Consider the following 25061-nt stretch of genomic DNA (forward strand, 5'->3'; position numbering starts at 1 on the left):
TTGATGGTTTGTGGCGCATTTGCACGTAATTTGTAGCGCTGCAGTGCGCAACAGCGCCCCCTGTCTTGTGTTGACCACGCTGCTTTTTCCCGCCATGGTGGGTTTTCCCGCCACCGTCATCAAACGTCTACTGACGTTAAATCTCGCGATAGAAAGTGGAAAGATATCACATGTGTGGAACTCCCATTGTTGTGCCTTCTATCAGCAGCAGTATTTGTGAACATTTAATGTAGCATTTTATACTGTTTGGTGTCCTTTTAATTTCAGTTTTTAATTTTTCTGATTTTCATATTAATTAATGTAAATTTACAGATAAAAAGCCCATTTTTTTCATAAAGGATTTAATTTGATTTTCTATTGATCTAAATAAATTAAATTAAAAAAAACAAACATTTATTTTGTTTAAAATAAAGTGTTGAGTTGTTGCTTTCTATATACTGTATGATTAACTTTTAAACTATATTGTATGGTACACTCATTGGCCACTTTATTAGGTACACCTTGCTAGTACCAGGTGGGATCCCTTTTGCCTTCAGAACTGCCTTAATTCTTGGTGTCATAGATTCATCAAGGTGCTGGAAACATTCCTCAGAGATTTTGGTCCATATTGACATGATAGCATCACACAGTTGCTGCAGATTTGTCGGCTGCGCATCCATGATGTGAATCTCCCGTTCCACCACATCCCAATGGTGCTCTATTGGACTGAGATCTGGTGACTGTGGAGGCCATTGGAGTACAGTGAACTCATTGTCATGTTCAAGAGACCAGTGTGAGATGATTAATGCCAGGACCCCAGGTTTCCCAGCAGAACAATACAATACAACAAGATGATCAATATTATTTCTTCACTCGCCAGTGGTTTGAACGTTTGGCTGATTGATGTATACATGTATAAATATGAAGGAAAAAAAAACGTACACCTGTGGAATTAATCAAACAAATGCCCCTGCGGCTGTAATTATGAAGCTAAAATGTGCGTCACAAAATGTATATTAAACATAAAATATTTTATTTCACCATTAAAAACATTTCCAGGATATCTACAATAAACCAGACCAGATCACTGCATCAATTCATCCGACTGAGAAGTTTTTTTTTTTTGGAAGCAACTATCCCGTTCCTTTCAACAGACCTGAAAGCAAATTTCTTAAATTAAACATTGCCGTGTTAAAAAGTAAAGCTTTTTTAAATGTTATATTCCCTTTCCCCTTACAGTAGTGTTGTCAGAGCTGGTGTGTTTCATTTCATTCCAATATTGTTTTCCACCAAATTTCAACACAAATGTTCCTCGTGAAACAAAATATGTGTCACATATTTAAAAAGCTCTTAAGCTGCGGGGCATTTCAGCAGAGAGGAGAACAGAGAACGCTGAAGTTGTATTTTAGCACCTGTTTTGAAAGTCTGAATTAAAACCCTTTGCATGATGGGAGTTTTCTGTCGACCAAAGTGGCTTATAAAGGTGACAAACAGCATTTGGCTGGTGGCAGATTAGTTTCCAGTTTGTCTCAAAAGCCTTCTCGCAAACGTTTGACCCTTTCCTACGACTTCAAACTGACTGAGGTCGTTTGTGCTTTGCCCAGGTGTTGCTCGGTAAATCTCAGAAGTGGCCGCTGACCCCCTCGATGCCAAAGCACACGCACGTTACCAAACAGTTAAACAAAAATCGCTTCTTAGATTTCATTCACATCAATCAATCGTCAGTGTAACAGTAAAGGGAAGAGCATACACGTATTAAGTGGAATTTTTGAAATTTCCAAAAAAAAAAAAAAAAAAAAAAAAGAACTCATGATTCAAGATTTCCTTCCTGCACTTTTTTTCTTTTCAAAATAATTAAAAACACCATAAGTCCATATAAAATGTTCTATTTTTTTATCAAGTCCATAATTCAGATTCACAATAGATTAGAAGTTTCTCTTTCTGTTTGTTCTTCAGTCTTATTATTCATCCGTCCGTCTGTACTGTGAGCAGTCATTTCCACTGGAGCATTCCCAAAGGATTCAGGGTTTCTCTGCTCGAGGGTCGTTTGTGCAGAGTAAACGTTTCGATCACAGAGGAGTACAGAGTTTCCTGTCTCTGCTCCTGATAGAAAAAACCATTATGTGCCGATACCTGAGCCTGATCATTCATTCCTGTTCATTTGCATTTCATGCATTATTCTTTGTCCTTTTCTCTCCGTGTGGCGCCCTTCCTTTGTCACGCGTGTCCTTTCCCTATGTGACCGTAGTGGAGTTCTGCCCTCGGATGGCGCACCAGGCCATGAACACATCTCTGTGAAGGAGAAAAGATGAAAGAAAAGGATCAATATCACTCTGCTTTAGTCATTTTTGACATGTCATGGTATGCAGGATGTAAAGTCTGGACAAGATGCACTTAACTGATTAAAATTTGTAAAGTAAATACACAGCTTCAATCGGGTGAGCAATTGTGGCACGGCGCTCAACAAGGCAGAGCACACAACATAGCACGCAACATGCTGTCAGCCCCTGCCACCCCCAACCATAAACTAGTGATGGCCAAATGAAGCCTCATGAACCACTTTCTGTATTTTCTGACCCCACCAGATGGCGCTCTTGGTTTAAAGATAAAGGTTGAAGGACTAGCAATGAAGTGTGCTTTCAAACCTTTGTTGAACAGACAGCGCCATCTAGTGGTTTCACAAAATAAAGACAGTGGTTCATGAGGCCTCATTTGGCCATCACTACCATAAACATCTACTCCAGTGAGACACACTGAGAGGCAGCTTCGCTAGGCTAGCTCTCTACAAGATGGTTAGTAACGACATTGCCACACCAGAAATAGAAGATCCTCCAATAACCTTCAGGTCCAGTGTTTGGAGCCACTTGGGCTTCACTGTGAATTATGAGGCCATAGTGGGAACACTCCAAACATGTCAATTCATTTACGCCGACGACACCCCGGTGTGTCAACGGGTGGAATTAGTCGAGAACAAGGAGCAACACAAATGCTACAAGTTAACGTTATCACAACAGTTGAGCTGCTGTTCCCAACGGATTCAAACAGGGAAAAAGAAATCACCGTGGCAACTGGTAACGTTACATTTATATCCGTGTATATGAGACTCTGGTCAGGCTTTACGAACATGTTTAACGTAACTGAGCCCCGTTGAACACACACAAAAAACATCTCACAGCAATGCTCTCAACTGTAAAACTGTAGTGACACAAAAGCTGATGATCAAAAATAATTTCACAAAGCTCGAGGACCCAGATTTGGTTTGCATGTTGTTGGCGCACACACCTGCAGTGTGTGGCGACACACTCATTACTACAGTACTCCTTGTCCCAGTCTTTGCTCTCCACAGCGGGGTTGGTGCAGCCCGCGCGCACGCAAATGTTACGGCTGGCGGCGGTAGTCACACTCGGGACGGGGGCGACGTTCACCTCAACCTCCATCTGAGGGACAAAACAAGATAAAGTTACATTTGAGGTATTTATCGACTGTCACGTTCAGAGCTACGGACATTAAACAACAGCTGGATAAACTAAACTTCCTGTTTTGGTATAATGCAGGTATCAACAGGGCAGGATGTGCACTTACCCCTTCCTCTGCCTCCGCTACTTCCTCTCCTCCCGTCACCATATCAGCCGACTGTCCCACCTCTACAGTCAGATCTGCGGAGGACACCGACGTGGGCGTTTCACCAGCTGACGTCACAATGATCGGTGCGCTTGAATCGGACTGCCGCGACGATGGGACGACCTTGATCTGCAGCGGAGGTGGGGCTGTGGCAGCGTTCGCTCCGCCGCCTCGTGGTTTGGCCTGCAGAGGCGGAGGGGCCTGGGCGTGTACCATCTGCTGAAGCCTAGGTGGAAGAGGAGCGCTCTGCATCTGCTGTAGTGGTGGCGGCTGGCGTGGCGAAGAGGCGGGCGTCGCCGTGACTGAAACGCCGCCAGAGGGCAGCTGTGTCTGCTTGATGATGATCTTGGTGACAGTGGGCGGGTTCGGTGGGGTGGGAGCGGGCGGAGGTTGGGGTTTGATGGCACCAGTGCAGGAGCGTGTGGTGACCCGAGGCAGATCCAGGATGATGTTGGAGGTACAGATGTTGGTGATGGTGTTTTCCTCGGGGTTGTAATGCTGTGACCTGGTGGTGCGAGTGGCTAGGGTGGAGGAGGGTGTGGCTATGACAGCGGGAGCTGGAGGAGGCGGCGACGGAGAGGTGTCCATGACTTCAATAGGGGCCTGAGGAGAAGACGGTTGGACACAATAAAGACATATAAAGTAAAGATACTGCCTGGGATCAGTTTTACTGGTTTCTGTGGTTTAATACCAACCTCAGTATGCAACACACATCCCTGACTTTACCATGCAGAACCTTAGTGCCTACGAATACCAGTTACCGGCGGCTCTTTGCTTCTATTTACAAACAAAAAATAGTGATAATACTAATCAAAGTTTCTGATCAGATCTCAATGACAAAGCTATTACCAACCAATCATAATCCTTTAGAGGTGCAAATACCCAAACATGCCCAGCAGGGTTGGTTACGTAAGCACAACACACCACATACTGTTGTTTTGGTGTTGGTAATTGGATTAGCAGAGATGAGTGCTCAACTTAGGTCGCTTGTCTCAACAACCACAAACATGAAGACATGTTGTAGATAATCGCGACTTTGTGGTGTGGTGATACTTTGGCTACCTGAAGCCCTGTTGAGCCACAAAGAGGATGACACAGTCTGGGACAGGGACACAAAACAGACTGGAGATGTGTGTTGTTCACTCTGCTGAAAACCCTGTGCCATCACAGCAGAAAAATACAACCGACCATGCCATAAATAATGAAATCATGGGGACAGTCTCAAACACCAGCAATTAGATCCATCCCCTGGAGCGAACAGAGAGGTACTCAGATAAACCATAATCTTAAGCCCTGTTTCCACCGAGCAGCATGGTTCAGTATGCTTTTTTTCCGTTTCCACTGTGGAAAGTTGTGGATGGTACCAATGGAACCGTTCCATACCGTCCCCATTTTTGGTCCCCCCTCTGTTGGGGTACCTAGCACACAGATCTGGTACTAAAAGGTGGAGCTGTGAACACAATTTTAGTAATGAGTGGATCTTCAAGCGTTTATATGTATTTATGTATTAATTTCGGCAGGGTTATGTGAGGGGAAAAAAGTGTTGTGGAGCATCGTTCCTGTGGGCTACGGCAACACTAAACCCCTGAGCTTGCCTTAGAAGGACTAAATGCATAAACCTGCTATTTTTAAATATCCAATGTAGAGAGACTCACTGCAGCCTGTTTTATTTTGTTCTGAAAATGGTGGCCTGCAACCTCGTTCTGTGGACGATAAACAAGGTGCAGACTTCTCTCTGTGTCACCTGTGTGATCTCTCTTCAGTGAGAGGCACTCACCTGAGACGTGTGGCCGGCTCTGTACTCTGCCAGCGCCTTCAAGTAATCCTTCTTCGCCGCTTCGTTTTTCCTTTTGTAAACCTGAAAACAAATCACACACTAAAGTTAGGACTGTGTTTGGATCAAGGAAATCTTTAAAGAAATCTTCATACTTTCACAGCTAAAAACACCTTTCCTGTTCAGTATATTTGCTGTTATGAGGGTCCAAAATCTTTATCTGTCAGATTACAACATTTACATTACATTACATTACATTACATTACTGTTTGACTGGATGAAATCCTGGGAAGAGATTCCTCCACTTTCCTCTCACCTGTTTCTGCTCCTCCCCCAGGCTGTCCCACATGGACGCCACTATCTTAGACACCTCTCCAAACGTAGCGTTAGGGTTCTGTCCCTTAATAGCTGCCTGTGTGTCCCTGAAGAACAGAGCGTAGGCCGACACGGGTTTCTGAGGCTCGTTTGGGTCTTTCCTTGGCTTTGTCTTCCCCTTCTTCCCTCCCCCCGCTCCTCCTTTCCGCCTGACTGCTGGAGAGATGCTGGACGCGGGGGCAGAGAGCGGGGACTCGGACAGGGAAGGATCGAGGGAGATGACTCCCGAAGAGACAGCCAGAGAGACCGGAGATTCCACCAGGACGCTCTGATTGGAGGGGCAGACGACACAGATTAAAATAAAGTCTCTGAGTCAAGTCACCTTTTTTTATACGGCACATTTCATACAGCCACAAGAAATATGAACAACATTAAATAACACATAACTACATATTTCAAGACATAAAAACATAGACTCCTGTGTGCGCACGGCGAGAGAGAAGAGTAAGAAACTGTGCTGCTGCCAGAGGAGCCGCTAACTGAGCAGTAACTCAGAGTCTGAGAAGTCCTGGGCTGTTCATAAAACATTTAGGACGCCACAGTTTATTCCACACTACCGAAGCTGCTCCTCTTTTTGGAACCATCAAGGTGACTGCACTCACCCTTCGGAAGTCATCCATGTCGTCATCCTGAAGTGAACTGGTGGGTGACGCCGTGGCCGACAGAGGGTTATCAGGCGACTGAGGGCGCTGCAACATGTTCCCGCCTCCCAAGCCAAGCCCCAGTTGAGCACTGAGCTCCGACTGGTCAATTGTAGTCAGTTGGTTGGATCCAAGCAGGCCCTGGCTCATGTCACCCAGCGGGACGTCAATAGTCACCGGGGACGAGCTGCTGAACTGAGAGCCGATGGGATGACCGAGATCCTGGGTGTGAAAAGAAAATGTGAGCGAACTGCTAAACTGGTGAAAGCGAGATAACGTCAGACAGTTCAAATGTCTCCTCACCATCCCCAGTGACGAGCCCAACAAAGCACTTCCTCCCGACTGGTTGATGACTCCCAGACTCAGGTGCTCCAGTCCTTGTGAGGGGGCGTTGACGAAAGTGGAGGCAAACGAAGGGTCGTCTCCTTCAACCACAGCATTCCCGGGTACCACCACACTACCCGAGGGCCCGGTGTCCGACAGCTCCCCGAAATGGGACACCACGTCGGACACAGTGAGGGCCGAGTCTGGATCCAGAGAGATGGGAGGTATCTCGAACTCCTCATCGCCAAGGCTCGGAGTGTGGAACGTCTGGAGAGAAGATGGCGGATGAAAGCAAAGGTGGGAGAGGAAAAGTGGAAAAAGAAGACGATAGAAGTAAAAGGAAAATGGAAGAAGAGAAAACAAGTTTGTGAGAAATTGGGGTGGATAGGAGTAAACAACATTTTGGAAAGGAAGGTCAGAGAGCCACAAGAGAATTAAGAGAAGATTAGTCAGTAATTACAGCTTCAATAAACACAGATTTATTATTCTGGACATTAGACGCACTCTAAGATTCACTGTACTACTAAAATATCTGTAAAATACTGTCATGTGTGTCCGGAGTGATCAAGTCAGGTGCGGAAAATTGCTTTCAGTGCAACATTTTCAGTGTTCAGCAGCCTGTGTCACAAAGCAAGATGAGTGGGTTAGCGTGCTATCTTTGGAGTTAACTGAGGTTTTCTGACGTCGCATAGCTGGCTCACTTTTAACCAGGTTAGATCACTATGGTAACCTAAGCTGCATGGCCTCTGGAGCAGGTACACTTATCATGATCAGATCAAAAACTGTAAACAGCTGATTGCTGAAAGAACCCCCTTCTTATCTTATCTCAATATCTGGATATTACTGACTCATGTTTCCTGACATTCTTATTTTACTCTGGTTGTGTGGCTACATTAAATTTATATTTATTAGGGCTGTCAATCGATTAAAGTATTTAATCGTGATTAATCGCGTAACTGTCCATAGATAACTCAAATTAATCGTACATTTTCTATCTGTTCTAAATGTACCTTAAAGGGATATTTTTCAAGTCTTTAATACTCTTATAACGTGGGAGTGGACAAATATGCTAGCTTCATGCAACTGTATGTTTATATTATTGCAACAATCCAAAACTGGAATATCTGGAATATTCTCCAGAATAACCTCTAAGGTACTGCATGCTCAAAAAATATAGTGATTCTATCACAATGTAGTGTCCAACGTTACACTTGTAAAGGTTAACTAAACAAACCCTGTTTTTAAAGCAGCTCAACGTACTCCGGTGGTAACTCAATTCACACAGACAGTAAATGCAAAATTGCTTTGGTGTTGTCGGGAGAACTGTCTGGCAGGGCTTTGAAGCTGAACTTGGGGCTCAAAAGACTCCTCTCTTTATCCATTCTGAACTCTTAAACATGAGTAGCTCATAGCTGGATAGGAGAACCCTGAGGTAACTGAGCCATTTGATAACCAGCTTTGTGATGCCAGGATCACAGATGGCTCGATGAAGCAAGGTAGCCCAAAGAGGGCAAGATTAATGCAGGATTTATACTTCTGTGTCACATCGATGCTGTAGCCTGACGTGCACCTCCCCAGAAATGTAACTACAAGTCACGGCAACGCAGATCTCCTGCCTATGTTTGTAAGCTGAAACCATTTCTGTGGAAACAAAGCTTTTATTTACTTTAATTTCACAGATAAGAAATAACAGATAGTGAAGACAATAAAGCCTCCACAAAAATAGCATTTTAAGTCTTGTGTGTGATTTATCCTGGCTTCACATGAGCAGAAGAAATCTCCACTTGTTGCTAGGCTAATTTATACAATGTAAAATGCCATAGGCTTGTGCTAATAACGTTAGCGTGTTATATTTGTTAGGAAAACGTGTTTAGTGTAAGACAGTTGCTTTGTCAGTGAACCTTGTGAGTTGTAATGGAGCCAAATTTCTAACATTACCTTTGTTAAATGCTGGTGTTGTCCCTGGCTTCATATGAGTAGAGGAAAAGTTTGCTAGCAGCTAGGCTAATTTATACAATGTAAAATGCCATAGACTTGTGCTAATAACGTTAGCATGTTATATTTGTTTGGAAAACGGGTTCAGTATAAGACAGTTGTTTTGTCTGTGAACCTTGTGAGTTGTAATGGAGCTGAATTTTGTAACGTTGCCTTTGTCCCTGGCTTCATATGAGTAGAGGAAAAATCCGCTAGCTGCTAGGCTAATTTATACAATGTAAAATGCCACAGACTTGTGCTAATAACGTTAGCATATTGTCCATGATGTGTCCAGATAAAGACAAGTGCTGTCTGTGAATGCTGTGAGTTATAGTGAAGATGATTTGTGTACTTGTGTTTGAAATTGTCTCTATTAAGCCATGTTTAATGTGTGTTTAATGTGTGTTTTGAATCAACTAAACTTTACAGCACTTCACAGAAACCTCAGCCGCCGACTAGAGTTTTGGAGGTGTAACTGCAGAGTGACACAGACACACCACCGCACAAGTATAAATGCTCTTAACAGTGCAGGCCACGTGTGTATGCTACAGCGTAGGGTATCAATCCCCCTTAAGTTGAGCTTGCTTTGTGATACAGGCCCCTGGTCATGCACCAAGAAAACAGAGCGTCACAGCTGTGCATTGTGCTGGCAGGTGACCAGAAGGCAGCTGTTAGTGAGAATGCTGATGACTGCAATATCACTACAAAGTACGTGCACAACAAAAAAAACACTGCAGAACAGCATGAGGTATGAAATATGTTTGGGTATGAGGAGTATGGGTAGGTGATGTGACACTGCATGTGATGACACTGATAAGCCCATACCTGCACAATTATCTCACACCTGTTTGTAGCTGTGTTTCGCACTTACATTTTTGTAACTACAATTCCTCTAACACTGTTTACAGATGCACTCCAAAACTGAGAAGTTTGCTCCTCCCTTTGTGGTGTTTCTGTCTATTCTGATGACATAAAAGCATTTCAAAGATGTATAAATAAACTTTTACAAGCCTTAAACTCTACACGTCTGTGTGCATCATGTGCCTCCCCTCCATCACCCCATCATGTCACTAACTCTTTGGATGAGGCAGCATCATAGATTGTTTAGATTGTACTCTGATATGATGTTTGATGATTCGCTCTGTAAAAAGATTGTTTCCTAAATGACAATATTAATTTAAAAAAAGTGGCTGAATTTAAGCAGGAAGGGTAGTGAGATATAAAATATTTATAAATGATTCATACTCCACCAGCAGGTCCAGCGAGGTTGAAGAGGTCAATGCGTTTAGTGGCACACTAAAAAATGTGAGTATGTCAGTCAAATGCATGTTAATTACATTTGTCATGGGTCATATTTGTGGCAGTAAGACTGTTTTTATATGTACTGACATGAAATGACTCATACACACAGAACAAAGGCCTTATTTTGTATGATTCACACATGATAAAATCAAATATGAACATGGTTGAAATGCTAGAAAACATAATGTGCAACTGCGAGGTACTGAGCTAAAGATGACTGAGTTCAGGCATGAACTCAGTCATCTTTTGGTGGTTTAAAGCTGCTGCATGAGACTGACACGCCTCTGGTTGTGCCGCTAATGTATCACTGTTACAAGTCACAGAGCTAAGCATCCATTTTTCCTCAAACATAAACACCTGGTGATCTTTGAAAACCTCAAAGGGTCGTCTAACAATACTTAACGATTCACTGAAGCTATTTCCAGGATCGTCAAAGACTCATCTGGATAAAAAAGAATACTGAGTCTGCTGCACGACACATTAGATTGTGGCTTTATTTCCTAATCCAGGACATCAGAAATGATCCTATCTCCTTGCTAGTTTCGTACAACACAAGAAAAATAAATGTGTTACACTGCATGACAGTATTAAATAGTTACTGAATAGCCAGGTTGGTAAGGCAAGTCATGCCAAATCCAGACGATGCATTTATAGAAACTACTACTAGTAGTTTCTATAAATGCATCGTCTAGTTTCAAACTAGATGCCAACTTAAAGAATACTTCAACTGCAAAATGTACATCAACTACTCACCACATGTTACCTTGAATCATATGGTGAACGGAGAATCCAAAAAGGCTGAACATTGCTCATGAATTAATATAATCAGCGTTCACAGTTAACAACAGCAGAACTATATCAAAACATCTGTTTACACACGGCTCGTGCAGTGTAATCCAAGTTTCACTTATCCAGTCGTATGCTCAGTACTTCCCAAACACATGCCTTTTTTACTAAAAGTACTACAAGTAATGTGCCCTAGGCATGTCTGGGATCTAGCATGCGTACTGTTTGTACTGATGTATTTTAAATCGTAATGTGTTTGGGAAGTACTGTGCGCACACGTGGATGAATGAGACTTGGATTATATTGCACAAGTTGTGTGAGAGTTTGTGAACGGATGTTTTGATATAGTTTTGCTGTTGTTTAAAAACAGTCCCCTTTTAATTCAGTTCATGTAGACTGTTTGCCTTTTTTTGGATTCTCCGTTCACTATGGAGGCATGCAGGAAAAACTAAGTTTTCTTCACAAATTTAAGGTAAAATGCTGTGAGTAATTATTATACAAAGGATCATTTTGAGGGTGGGGTATTTATTTAAAGCCAACCTGGGTTTCTAGACCCACAAAAGGGGTCAGAAAGCTGACGTTTTGTCAAAATTTGGCTATTTTTCTCTTTTGAATTACTGGAAAGACATCTACAAATTAGTCAAATCTAAAAAAAATAAGAACCATTCTTTGGTTGAACCAGTTATTACACATGCAAATTGTGCCAAGGGTTCCCGAGTAGATATCGCTTTGTGTTAATGTGCCTCAGCTCGAACAGGTTGGGCACTAGGCGCTTAAACAATTCCCACTTTTACTAACTATTTTGCTGTGTTAAAAAAAAAATAATAATTTTGCCTTTTCTCCCTCAAGCTTTTCATTTTATTTCATAAAAGTGTATATAGTCTCTGTTTTAGGCTAAGTACACTGCTTGTAAATTTGGTAGTTAAAAATATTTCAGTCATAAAGCAGATGTAATATCTTTCATTTAGGTGGTCAGAAGAGTCTTTGAGGACTCTGGGAACATCTTCAGAGCTGTGGCAAGAGTTGGTGAACAATCTTCTCAGCTTTGCAAAGATCGCCAGATACTGAGCACTCAGAAAAACAAACTCTTACGCCCAGCCGTCAAGACAGAAGTATGATAGCTTTATTTGGTGTCTAGATCCATTAAATTTGGGTTTATTTGGGTTTAATCCCATTACACGGTGGATTGTAGCTGATGTAGGAGAACCGGTTCGTTTAGTTTTAAGGCAAATCCATATAATGTGCCATGTTAAGTGCCTTGTCGGTTACGTTTGAGCATGAACACAACCTACAATTCGGGAACTTCTAAGTCCCGTAACTCTGATATGGCATGAAAGCAGCGTTAGCTCTGTGACTCTAACATATGGTAATACATGATGTGATTCTGCTTGATCGTAAGCCAGAACATATGTCCAAAAGAAGGGGGCTCCTTAGAGATAAACAGAAACCTGTCAGAGATAAATTCAATGCCAGGTAATCTAGATGTTAAGGCCTACCTCTGAGGAGGAGAGGAAGGGATGGCCGGACCCAGAGATTGTCAGGTAGTTGTCACTGCCTCCAGGGAACTGAAACATTAAGGTGCACAAGTTTGGGAAAAGATAATGGCCTTGGAAGGAAGCAACAGTGAATCAATAGGACTACAATCATAACCAAAACCAAGCAACCAAGACATATGTACACTAAGATGCGTTTAATGGCAGCCTTTAGGTAGTTCACATATGTACCATTGTGTCCCATTCATTAGACAGAGTCACCTTGTTGTCAGTGTCAAATCCATTGAAAGACTGCGGGTCCAGGAACTCTGGATCACCGTCATGCTGCCCGGTACCGTCCGTTAAATCCGAATAAAAATTCAGGTCCATCTTTTCAACTGGGCCTCATATGGTAGCTATGAGGCCCCTCTTCAATTCAACCAGACGTTGCGCAATTAACCGATATTCCTAATCTTTTACCTATATGTGACAATGCGAGTCGTGTCAGATAGCTAGCAAGTGGAAATACCGACCCCCGAAATATCGAGTCTAAATTATCTGTAACGTTATTTCTTACGGAACCGCCAACTGACAGCTTTGGCACAGATGTTAGGCTAGCGTACGCGACTCAAACGTAGCATGTGTACGCAAGCAACCGTGCCAAAAATAACCTGCGTGCTGGCTGGCTAGCTACCGGGAGGTAACGTGGCTGCTGCCTGTCTTTCTTGCTGACTTGTCCTACCACGGTTTAGCTTTAGCTGGCTTTGACGCAAGGCTGCAGTACTCCCCACTTCACGACCAGCCTGGCGCCCGTTTGTCTGTCGGTCCTCGAACGTTACATTCAATCAACGGCTGCTAGCTTTAGCGGACGCGGCTAACGTACGTTTAACGGACTAACGGCTAATGCCGCCACGAGATGTCTGGGAAACGGCAATGATTGATTCAAGGTGTCTGACAGGAGGGAGGCGGGCGGACCGAACCCCCGTTTCTGCTTCGTGTTGGCCCGGGCCAGGCTGCTCAATGGATCCCGAGCTATGGATCTTCGATGGGATGAACCGACCGGAAGGGGTCAAGATAAACGAGCGCACCACCGGAAGTTGAGCGATACGGGTTTCAAAATAAAATCAGCTAACTCAGGGTCGCTACAAATTTTCATGGACAAAATTTCCAGACTTTTCCACAACTTTTCAAGGACTTTTTTTTTCTTGTCTCACAAATTTTCAAGGACTTTTTTTTCTTGTCTCACTTAATTAAGAATTAAGTCAATTAATTTGCTATTATGTTACATTACGTGGAAGGTTATCCATGGACAATTTCATTATATGCAACAGGACTTTTCCAAAACTTTTACTGACTTTGACAAATTTGATGAATTTCTCAAGGCCTGGAAAATTAGACTGTGAAATTCCATACTTTTCCAGCTTTTTCATGACCATTTGCACCTGGGTAACTTTATATTTTTCACTATTTAGTTGTCAGGATGAAAATCCAACCAACAAATTATTTATAAACTGAGATTTTTGTGGACTTAAAACATTTAAATACTAATATACGAATGAATAAATTAATATATAAAGTAAAAAATAAGTTGCTAACAGAGTCAGTCGATGTAGAAGTGAATTAAGAATATGTTTACAAAAACAAATATTAGAACAAATGCAAAACAAATGATGTATAACAGACAAATGAACTGAATTTTAGAATACTTTTGAAAAGTAATTAAAAATGTGTAAAACACTTTATAGATTCAAAATAAATATTTCAAAATAAGATGATTAACAAATAGAAAACTGAGTTATTAAAAATATGAATATATGCATTTTTGTGTGGGACTTTCAGGTATATATAATATACATTATGTTAAGTGGACCCCACAAAAAATGAATGTAGGGAACAACCAAAATACACTATTTTTTAAATTTAGTTTAGTGTAAGAATAGTGTCGGAATATTGAAAACATTACATTACTACCCCCAAGTTGAACTTTCAGTGACAAAATCATAGCAGACGACAAAATATTTGTTATAACCATGGCTGGATTAACCTGTTCGGGGACCCCACACACCTCCTAGTAGGCGTGGGCGATACCAAAATTGTGGTTTTGATCGTCACTGATTCCAATATCTTTTATAACTAAACACATTTAATGTTTTGTCATGTAGGGGAGAGTCCACTTATTGGAGCTCAATCTTGATGTCAATCAATCTCAATCTGTATTGTCAGCTTTGCATGGCCTGGGAATGTATGGAATATTCACAAACACTAAAAAACAGTCTCTTTTATAACTGTGTCCTACAACTGTGCCCCATTTTCCTAACTTATAACTACATATTTTATCATCTTTATCAAGATATCCACTATGAATGTTGTATTTCACATATGTCTTGTTGCTTATTGCTGATCTACATGTCTGCTGTTGTTGCCTGCTCACCTATATGCATGGTTACATGCACTGAAGAGTGGATATTGTTAATATATTCCTCTTAATACGTTTGTGTTTTAATGTATGCACCAAAACAAATTCCTTGTAAGTCAAAACCTACTAGACAATAAATCCTTGGCTAAATCTGATTCTATATTACCATACAAATGTTTTGCTGTTTCCTGTTGCTGTATTATTTTTTTAAACATCTCACCTAAGAATTAAAGCTGAATATCTGAATATAAGGCACATTTACACTAATGCTGAATAATTTGCGTTAACATTATGAATAAATAAAGGTGAAATTGCAGATTTTAAGCCGATTTTATTTTGAAAGCCGTAACCGGAAGTCGTCCGTCACTCCGTTCTAATGTACTCTAATCCAGCGGGACAGATGAGTAACGTTAACTGGACTACAGCTGCTTTAACACGCCTCTGGTTTGGAGTTCAACTGCGACATACATGAGATTATGTCGCCCAACAGATTATTTTTAAATTTTAACGAATTAAACGCCATTTATTTTATCGTTTAACGGCTGACATTAAGCTTATCTTACCTCCTGTTCGCTCTAATGGTTCGGTCCAATTCAATCCTCAAACTAAGTAGTAACTGAGTGAAACGGACGACCTCATATTTCTGTTGACTAAATAACCGTTAAAAAGATAAACGTCGGTACAAACTGTTTCGGTGGCAACGGTAGCTTTAAATACTTGAATTTAACGTGTGATAATGGATTTGACAAAAGGAGCATAAAGTTTGACACAAGCCTGAGAGTGAAGGGTTAAATAATTGAAGCGAAGTCAACTCAACCGATTGAATAAAGGGCTGATGAATTAAGCAGGTCCGCCATCATTGTGTGTTGTGACAACCACAGATCATCGTGTGTTTTAATTGATCATCACATATGAAGACACAGGTGATTCTTTTTTATTTATTAAGTTGAAAGTGTCTAGTATCAGCTACTCTTACCTCCATGGTCACCCCCGAAATCTGATTTATTTTTGTTTTTAATCCCACTTTGGCAAGTGAACTTCGCCCAGAATTGATTTCCTCAAACATCACAAGGCAACCGGCTCCCGGATTGTACGTACAAGTGGAAGTGACGTCATTGCGCAAATGTAGCGCTGGCGTTCCAGAATAAAAGACACCTTTTTTCTTTCTGTTTTTTACTTTGGTGACCTTTTCTATTATATATTTTTTTTTAACAAATTTATGACTGTAAAATTAAAATAAGTCTTCTGTCAATGTGTTCAATGTGTTTTCATTAAAAAGTCATTTATAAAGCAATAATTAAAAAACAAAAAAAATATACATATATAATTACCGCCTCACTTTGTGCACCAGTCATGTTGCACAGAGAGTTAAGCGCTCACTTTCTCCCCAGCAGCACAGTTTCAAGGTGGGCACTAAAGAATAGCGTCACCAATTCAGTATCTGACCAAATGTCTCCCTCTTCTGCCCCGAAATATGGCATCAAGTAATGGCTAGAAAAGTATTTTTGCAGAACATTATGATTTCACAGTGAAGTTGATCTTTGACCTTTTGGATATAAAATGTCACCAATTTACCATTACATCCTATCAGACATTTGTGTGAATTTTCATCATAATGAGCATATGAATTCTCAAGTTATGGCCCAAAAAACATGTTTTGTGGGGGTCACAGTGACCTTGACCTTTGACCACCAAATTCTAATCAGTTCCATTCTTGAGTCCAAGTGAACATTTGTGCCAGATTTGAAGAAACTCCTTCAAGGCCTTCTTGAGATACTGTGCTCACAAGACTGAGACAGATGCAAGGGCACAATGATCTTGACCTTTAACCATCAAATTCTAATCAGTTCCATTCTTGAGTCCAAGTGGACATTTTTACCAGGTTTGAGGAAACTCCCTCAAGGCCTTCTTGAGAGATTGCGTTCACAAGACTGAGACAGATGCAAGGGCACAATGATCTTGACCTTTGACCACTAAATTAATCAGTTCATTCTTGACACCGAGTGGACATTTGTACCAAATTTGAGGCAACTCCCTCAAGGCCTTCTTGAGATATTGCATTCACAAGAATGAGACAGATGCAAGGTCACAATGATCTTGACCTTTGACCACCAAATTCTAATCAGTTCCATTCTTGAGTCCAAGTGAACATTTGTGCCAGATTTGAGGAAACTCCCTCAAGGTGAGATATCACATTTAAAAGAATGAGGCAGATGGACGGATGGACAACACGAAAACAGGAAATTCTGAGGAAACTCCCTCAAGGCCTTCTTGAGATATTGTTCACAAGAATGAGATGGATGCAAGGTCACACTTCTCTTGACCTTTAACCACCAAATTCCAATTAGTTCACCATTAAATCCAAGTAGACATTTGGATCAAATTTGAGGAAACTCTCTCAAGGCCTTCTTGAGAAATTGCATTCACAAAAATGAGACGGATGCAAGGTCACAATGATTGTGACTTATAACCACCAAATTCTAATCAGTTCCATTCTTGAGTCCCAGTGGACATTTGTGCCAAATTTGAGGGAAACACCTTGAGGCCCTCTATAGATATTGTGTTCACGAAAATGAGATGGATGCAAGGTCAGTGTGATCTTGACCTTTGAACACCAAATTCTAATCAGTTCCATTCTTGAGTCCAAGTGAAGATTTGTGCCAGATTTGAGGAAACTCCTTCAAGGCCTTCTTGAGATATTGTTCACAAGAATGAGATGGCTGTAAGGTCACAATGCTCTTGACCTTTGACCTCCGAATTCTAATCAGTTCATCGTTTTGTCCAAGTGGACGTTGGTGCCAAATTTTAGGATATTCCAAATAAATCCAATAAAAACTTCTTTAGATGTAAAGTGTCAAAAAAGTAACAAATGGACATTAAAATTTTCCATGCCCCAATGTTACGTCTTAAAATTATATACATGTCTATAAAATAAAAGATATTCACAATTACAATGGTATAAAGAGAGAAAAAAAATCAAACTGCCACATTTGAGAAGCTGTTTGGTATTTTATCCAGATCAATGACTTCAACTATTAATTGTGTATCAAAATTGCTCCCAATCAGCAGACAAATCTATAAATTACATTGCCAATATCAGCCAATAAAACCAGACATACTTCGTCATTGTAATGTGACAAAACAAAAGGATAACAACTCGATTAACCTTTCTTTCAAAATTGCTTTATTTCTTCCCGTATTTTTTCAAGCCAAGTTTTTTATGACTCCTTTTTTATATTAATGTAATTAAAAAAAGATAAAACTTGGGATCTTTTTTTGTCTTTATGTACAAGCACGAAAAAAAAAAGTTTAGGAAATAACAATGAACGTAAAAGAATCCCTGCACGATAACACTGTAAAAAAATGAAAGAGAACAAAAAGCATTAGAGTGGAATCAAACACCTCTAGTTTACAGCTCCTTACTTCAGCAACAAGCTCATGTTCACACACACACGCACACTTTCAGACATACACGTGATGTCAGCAGGTTAGTTTAGGTGAATGGTGAGGTGGAAAGTTTCAGGGCACAAGCTCACACTACACAGCGCAGCCAATATTCTCAGTTGAAGAGATGAAAACACAATAACAGACTAAATCATTCATGCACACACACACAGCAATACTGTTTCTTTCTTCTCTTTCCGAGGCCTTCACAACAACCACGACGACGCTGCCATCATTTACTCAAACACACGAACATGACACATGCAGTCCGACGTGGGCCAGTTTATAGCGTGACTCAGAGAAGACTGATAGTTTTCTTATCGTTGGTTTAATTTTGGTTTTCCTGGGATCTTGGCCGACATCACAAATCCATAAATGTGTAGCATAAAGACGTCTCGTTCCTCTCTTGATATAAGTAATGGAGTCCTAATGTCCATCGCACAGTTGACACCATAAACAGCAGAGCACACTGCTAAATGTTGACTGTTTTGCAGATAAAGATATGTCACTTGGTAAATCTGTAAATTTATTTTCATGAGATGATGTCACAGGTGTATAGGAGCCCATTTTTACTAAGAAAGGCAAAAAGACAGAGTGATGGAGTCAGAATATGAGATTGAAAAAAGTCATACTTATTATCTCATTAACTGGACCTTTTTTTTTTTTCAAAAATTTGGATATTTTCTTTCATTGTGTCATTTTATCTAAAAAAATAGTTTTAAAATCCAATTTACGTTTGTATCTCAGAAATGTAAGTTAATATTTAAAAATCTAAATAAAAATCCTTTTCAAAAATATTTTTAAAATTTGCCCCTTTTTTTAATCTCAAATTTGTTGTTTTATGAGAAAAGCTTTTTTTAAATCTCAAATTTACTTTTTTCCCTCAAATTTGCCTTTTTTAATCTCAAATTTTAGTTTTTACATCTACCTACTTTGGAAACCAAATTTATAGTCCAACTTTTGATGACTGAACATTAAGAGATACCAAATAAAACTTTTTTTTTTTTTTAGCATTTTTATTTCCGTCATGACCAACATTTTGTTTAGATTTTTTTTTACTTTTCCTGGCAAAAATGGGCCTCCATACAAGAGAACAGAAAGAGCAGCAAGTTCAGACCAACACACAAGAATTAAAACATAATTCAGTCTCCACTTTGAGCTTCACTTTGAATAAAACAAATTCTGAGGTCTGTGCATATACGACTGTATATGGTGGATACGCAAAGAAAGGAGGCCACTAATGATATGTAATTAAATGATAACCATTTTCCCTATATCTCCTAAAACCGTTACAGTTTCTAGTGAGGAGACGGCACAGACGGACACTGATTTTCCTTAAATGAACCGTTAAGCAGGTATAAAACTAAAGGCTCCTCACTTCATTTGATGCAGAATTACGTTTCCAGTTTTGATGTAGCATTGTAGTAAACTTCACAAGGAGAAAAAAAACAACAACAACAAAAAACACACCAGTCAGACATTCAGCCTCCTCTCAGCACTCACATCCGCTTCCAAAATACATTCTGTACAAAAAGCAACCCTGAGTCTCGTCAGTGGAACGACTGCTCCGTTTCTGGGACGCTTCACATTTCCTCTCATTCGCTGGTCCACCAGCCCGAACGCACCTGAAACAACACTGGTCCCCTTCTCCGACAAACCTACCCTCCCTCAGGTGGATGACTTTCACACATACACACACGTGCGCGCACACACACAGCTGATCACTCTTATTTTTTTGCTCGTTCGTGGAATTGTGTTGGCATTTCTGTAGCTTGACATAAGTGGAATGGAAACCCTGAAAGATGAAAGTAAAAGGGCTGAGGAGTCGGGGAGGTGTTGGGCGTGACGGCTGACGCTGCAGCCAATGACAGTCTCTCCTCTTGGGGCAAACGCCCCCCCTAAGAGCACATAGGCCCCCACCGTCTCCCTTCGCTCACTCCTGCGGGACTGGCTGCGTCTTTAACGCTGGCTTCCTCCATTTTGTCCAATCAGGAATAGATAGTGATGACTTCACTTCCTCCACCTCTGACCAACAGGACACGCTCCAAACCTTCTGTTAGGACCTCGAGGAACTCCATGTCTGGTCAGCGAGTTAAGGAGTGTTTCTGTAGAGGTTCCTCTGTACTATGTGAGTGTGCTGTTGAGCTTTGTAACTGTGAATATGGTCAACAAGGAGCCGCTGAGGGCCGGGTTGTGCTCAAAGAGATGTAGTTCATACAGTGTCGTAAACAGGTACCCCAACAGAGGGGGACCAAAAATGGGGAGGGTACAGAACGGTTCCATTGGTACCATCTACAACTTTTCACAGTGGAAACGGAAAAAATGCGTACCAAACTAAACTGTAACTACAAATATAAAGTGTGAAGACAGCGTTTGGTTAAGTAAGTGAAAGAGTGCAACCCTCAGTGTTTAAGGATACAGTTCTCGTCTCCGTCCGTGTTCTTGGGTGGTCCCGGCATATTGAGCAGGACAAGCCGGGCATCGTGGGATTTGTTGACTATGACTTCGTTGAGCTTCACAGCGGTGTGCATGCGCCTGACGTTGGAGTGGTCCCTGAAGGAAAACAAGATGCATTCAATGACCTCTTTCATGAACTACGATGCTATGAGAAATATTGTGACTTCCACTCACGGCCTGATGCTGAGCATGTCTCTGAAGCCCTCCGGTGTGGAGCAACCAGAGTGCGTGGCTCTGTACTGCGAGGTCTTTTCTTTGGTCCAGGTCATCTGAACTCTCCGATGATGCTCGGTGCTGCCGCTGGCGCTCGTCGCCCTTTCGCGCTCCCCACCGTCTGTGTCATCGTCATCGTCCGATCCGATGCTCGTCAGCCGCAGCATGGAGTTCCGGTCTTTCACCAGCTGGGCCTGGTTTAGCACAGACACAAACATGTTCGTTCTCAGCTCATCTCAACTTTCATTCAACCTTATTTGTGTCGTCCTGATCCTCAACCCCTTTGCTCTTCCTTCCCCAACTCCTGTCTGTCTCTCTCTCTGTCTTTCTCTTTGTACCTGTCTGTCTTTGTTTCCTTTGGAGGTGTTTGAGGTGCTGACTCCAGTACTCCAGTACCTGGGGGAAAGATACACCTACGGACAACACAAGGTCACCTAACTCACTAATACAGAAGACAGGCTGCGTCTACTCTAGCAGAAGCACTGGAGGATGACTACGGGGACAACAACATTAGTGTTCCTGAAAAGACCTGAGTCAAATGACAACTTAAACTCAGAAGGGAGTGATTAAAAGAGTAGAGGTGAGGTGAAATGAAAGGAGAGGCATTACTCTTTTTTCAAGTCGGCCAAGAGACACAAAGTTTGTTAAGTAACAAGAAGTACATTTGACCCAGATCTGCATTTATTAACTTCATTATTTGACGAATTCTTCATTGAATCCTTCAGATAAAGAATGTTATAAAGAACTGAAAATTTCAGATGAGATGAGTACTTCATTCTCATTTAGTTCGCCCCTTTTTCACCAAAGAGGTCACAGGTCAGGGTCAACTACAGTACAGCTGTCAAGCAGCAGTAAGTGTCTTTAAGCAAGACGCTGCTTAAAGACACTTCTCATTCACTATGGCGCTTCTTCTGAAGGATTCAGAGGTATTCACTGATCTAAAACCATGTGATCGAGGAAACTTCTTTGCTTTAAAGCCCAGTTCAGACCAAAAATTCATGATGAGATGAATCAGTGTCAGAACGTCGCAGAGAAAAAGTTGTGTGAACTGGTGCGTCTCAGTTCGACTCCAGTTGGCTGATGTTGTCACCGAGTGGCTGGTTTTAGAACGAAACGCAAGTCACCTGTTGTCAATAGCCCAACAGCTTGTGGCAAAGTCTCCTGGTCGAGTCAGTTACAAACTGTCAGCTGGGTGAAATGGCAGAGTTTTGGATGGAGGAAAGAGACGATCACATCATCAGTTTGTCTGAGGAACAGCCATGTCTGTATAAGGGATGGGCATTTTAAGTAACTTCTATTTGAGCACTCACATTAAAGCTTGCGTTAAATTATTATAGAGTATTCGAGTACTCAAAAAAAAACCCCAAAAAAAACAAAACTACGATGTACAACGGAAAACAAGTTGTAGAGTTTCCATTAATTCCACTTTCCACACTACAAACTCTTTATGCTGCCACACTTAACGTATTCAAAAAACTGTTTGCCTCCCCTGGCACACACCTGCTGCTCATCCCATGTACAAACAACAACACTGCATCTATTGACACAAAGTCACCACTGTTTAAACAAGAATCAAAACAAATACAAAGAGTGTTATTATGGCTCCAGGCTCTCAGGAGTCCTGAGCCGCTGTCCTCCTGGTCAGTTCAACGTCTGCCCATTTAGCATGAGCTAACACAGCAGCAGTGGCTAACATCCAGCACCGAGCCGTTTGACAGTCCCAACAAACTAACCGACATTGAAACAACTCGCCTCAGTAGGTAATGTTAGCCATATGATGTTAACAGTTAGCCCTGTCACTGTTTGTGTGTGTGTTTGTGAGCAGGCAGACTCTCATCAATTGTTCCCCAGTGTGGAGCTCATACTCCTGCAGTAGTCTCATGATAAACATGTGGGAGGTCGGGCAGTGATTACGCTATACATTAAATGAATGCTGGCATACAAATAGAGTACTTGAGTGCTCATGCCCATCCCTAGTCTGTGTGACTAAAGCCTTAAACTTTACTCAGATAAGATCAACAAACTAACTGCTCAAGGGGCGGGGGTGGGGTTGAAGGCCTTATTCAGTCAACCTGGCACATGGAAGGTTGTTTAAGTAGTCCAGAAAGGGCTGCCACGCCTTGACTATCTATACTATATCTCAGCTCTTCTAGGTGAGCCGTCACCTCTCTGACCCAACAAGCATGTGAGGGTGGAGCCCTGTCCTTCCACTTCAGGAGAATTAGTCGGCGGGCCAGAAGCAGTTGAAAGTTTCGATTTAACTCATCCCGAATCTCTGGTCTGAACTGGGTTTAACAAAGTATCCGATGGTCACTACGTCTAAACTGCTCTATATCGTTAAATACAGCTGATGCTCTACTACCCAGTGAACTTACATCATCAAAACTCCAGCGCACCCGCTGAGGAGACCAGTGAGAAAAGGAGATGAACATGAGCTGGACTGAAGTTTCATGAAACAAAAATATCTATTTCTGCTACACTTGTGTGTAATACACCTGGAATTAATTGCTAAAAGCTAAATACCTTGCATTATCCAATTCCTGTATCAAATACAACCCTCTCTTCCTTTAATGTGTTTAAATAAATAAATAAATCTCAGAGGCATGTATAAATTCCAGTCCTTAAAATCAAGACTTTGCCCCTTTTAAGTCTCTCTAGCAACTGGTGTTATGTCGGAATCATGGGAGAAAATGAAAATGAGCAAATTAAGGGGGATTTATACTTGTGCAGCAGACCCTACGCCGTAGCCTACGCCGCTGCGAGCATTATACTTGTGCGGGGGTGGGGTTTCTGTGATGTGCTGTAAAGTTTAGTTGATTCAAAACTCACCCAAAACACACATTAAACACACATTAAACATGGCTTAATAGAGACAGTTTCAAACACAAGTACACAAATCAGCTTCACTATAACTCGCAGCATTAACAGACAAACATTTGTCTTTATCTGGACACATTTTCCCCACAAATACAACATGCTAACGTTTTTAGCACAAGCCTAAGGCATTTTACATTGTATAAATTAGCCTAGCAGCTAGCGGACTTTTCCTCTACTCATATGAAGCCAGGGACAACAGCAACATTTAACAAAGGTAACGGTACAAAATTCAGCTCCATTACAACTCACAAGGTTCACTGACAAAACAACTGTCTTTTACTTAACAGGTTTTCTAAATAAATACAACATGCTAACATTATTAGCACAAGCCTACAGCATCTTACATTGTATAAATTAGCCTAGTGACCAGCAGAGATTTCTTCTACTAATATGAAGGCGGCAGGTGCACATCAGGCTGCGGCGTAGGGTACGACGTGGATTCAACGCAGAAGAATAAATCCCTCATTAGTCATCATTACTCAACATTCATAATTTGCCCAAATCAGGACTTTTCGTAATTATTTTCTCATTGATTTTTTAAATTACATTTAACATATTATTTTAAGAATTTCCTCTGAGACAACAATAATGTTATAGGTTTCTGTATTAAGTCTTTTTCTTAACTATCTTACAAGATAGTGAGCTTCTGTTTTTAATCAACAGATAAAAAATTTAGAATAGTTTCTCTGTACAACTATCTTTAAACTGTATAAATAAAATCCTCTATGATTAATAACTCTTCAGTTTCATAAAACTCATGACCTCACAGCTAGTCGTATCCACTAACCTCACCTGAGACCTTGTAGCTCCACCTGCTTTTGGCCTACTGCTGCTGCTACCAGGACTTCCCTGATAAAATGATGCACGACAGTCACAGACAGAACAGACAAGCATGTCATGGCTTGTCTCGCATACAGCTGATGTTACTACGGCCCAAAGTTTTTAATCCACCGCCAGGAATAACAAACATGGAGTAAAGAAAGAAAGTTAAAAGTGATCTGGTGGGAACCATTCAGTGACCTCTTTTTTCATACACGACAAAATTAGTGTCTGTTTGCACTTGACCTGAGCTTACCTCTTTTTCCCGGTCTGATTTAGACAGTCGCATCTGTCTGAGCATCTGAGACCTCTGCTCCATCATCAGGGTCCTTTCATAGGTGTATGCACTGATGTCGCTGTCATGCTGCGAGGAGACGAGAGACATATTAAGACATACTGAGGGAAGAACATAATTATTCTTTAACAGTTAATGCAATAGCACCAGAACACATTTTGGTGAGCTTAAACATTTTTTGCAGATTTGTTACTGGGTTGTTGAAATTTTACAGCATGACACAAGGTTGGGTGGTGTATTGAAATGGATGCTGGAGGGGTCGTGGGAGTTTGCCCATCCAGTCTACATGTGT

At 41.3% G+C, this 25061-nt stretch overlaps 2 protein-coding genes across 6 annotated transcripts in view; both read right to left on the reverse strand.

The window, feature by feature from the left end:
- Positions 1-991: 991 nt before the first annotated feature.
- tox4b (TOX high mobility group box family member 4 b) lies at positions 992-15777 on the reverse strand. 4 transcript variants are annotated; one of them, XM_033610016.2, is made up of 10 exons: positions 15641-15777; positions 12273-12341; positions 9934-9984; positions 6694-6981; positions 6352-6612; positions 5691-6017; positions 5378-5458; positions 3562-4203; positions 3262-3416; positions 992-2271 (listed from the first exon to the last, which is right to left on the reverse strand). In XM_033610016.2, exons 1-10 carry the CDS (start codon positions 15728-15730, stop codon positions 2214-2216), a joined length of 2022 nt encoding a protein of 673 aa, XP_033465907.1. In that variant the 5' UTR covers positions 15731-15777; the 3' UTR covers positions 992-2213. The 4 variants fall into 4 exon arrangements, with proteins under 4 accessions (XP_033465907.1, XP_033465906.1, XP_033465910.1 ...); XM_033610015.2 differs by lacking the exon at positions 15641-15777 and adding an exon at positions 12531-13333; XM_033610019.2 differs by lacking the exon at positions 9934-9984.
- Positions 15778-18982: 3205 nt separating this feature from the next.
- The window catches only part of slc12a6 (solute carrier family 12 member 6), a 41980-nt gene continuing 35901 nt past the window's right edge, over positions 18983-25061 (reverse strand). For both annotated transcript variants that reach the window (XM_033609304.2, XM_033609306.2), the window contains exons 23-26: positions 24731-24838; positions 20740-20972; positions 20528-20661; positions 18983-20188 (exon numbers count right to left, since the gene is read on the reverse strand). In XM_033609304.2, coding sequence (XP_033465195.1) covers positions 20097-20188; positions 20528-20661; positions 20740-20972; positions 24731-24838 — 567 coding nt within the window. In that variant the 3' untranslated portion in view covers positions 18983-20096. The remainder of the gene's footprint in view (positions 20189-20527; positions 20662-20739; positions 20973-24730; positions 24839-25061) is intronic.

Source organism: Epinephelus lanceolatus, chromosome 22 (genome assembly GCF_041903045.1).
Source record: "Epinephelus lanceolatus isolate andai-2023 chromosome 22, ASM4190304v1, whole genome shotgun sequence".
In the NCBI taxonomy this organism is placed as follows: domain Eukaryota; kingdom Metazoa; phylum Chordata; class Actinopteri; order Perciformes; family Serranidae; genus Epinephelus; species Epinephelus lanceolatus.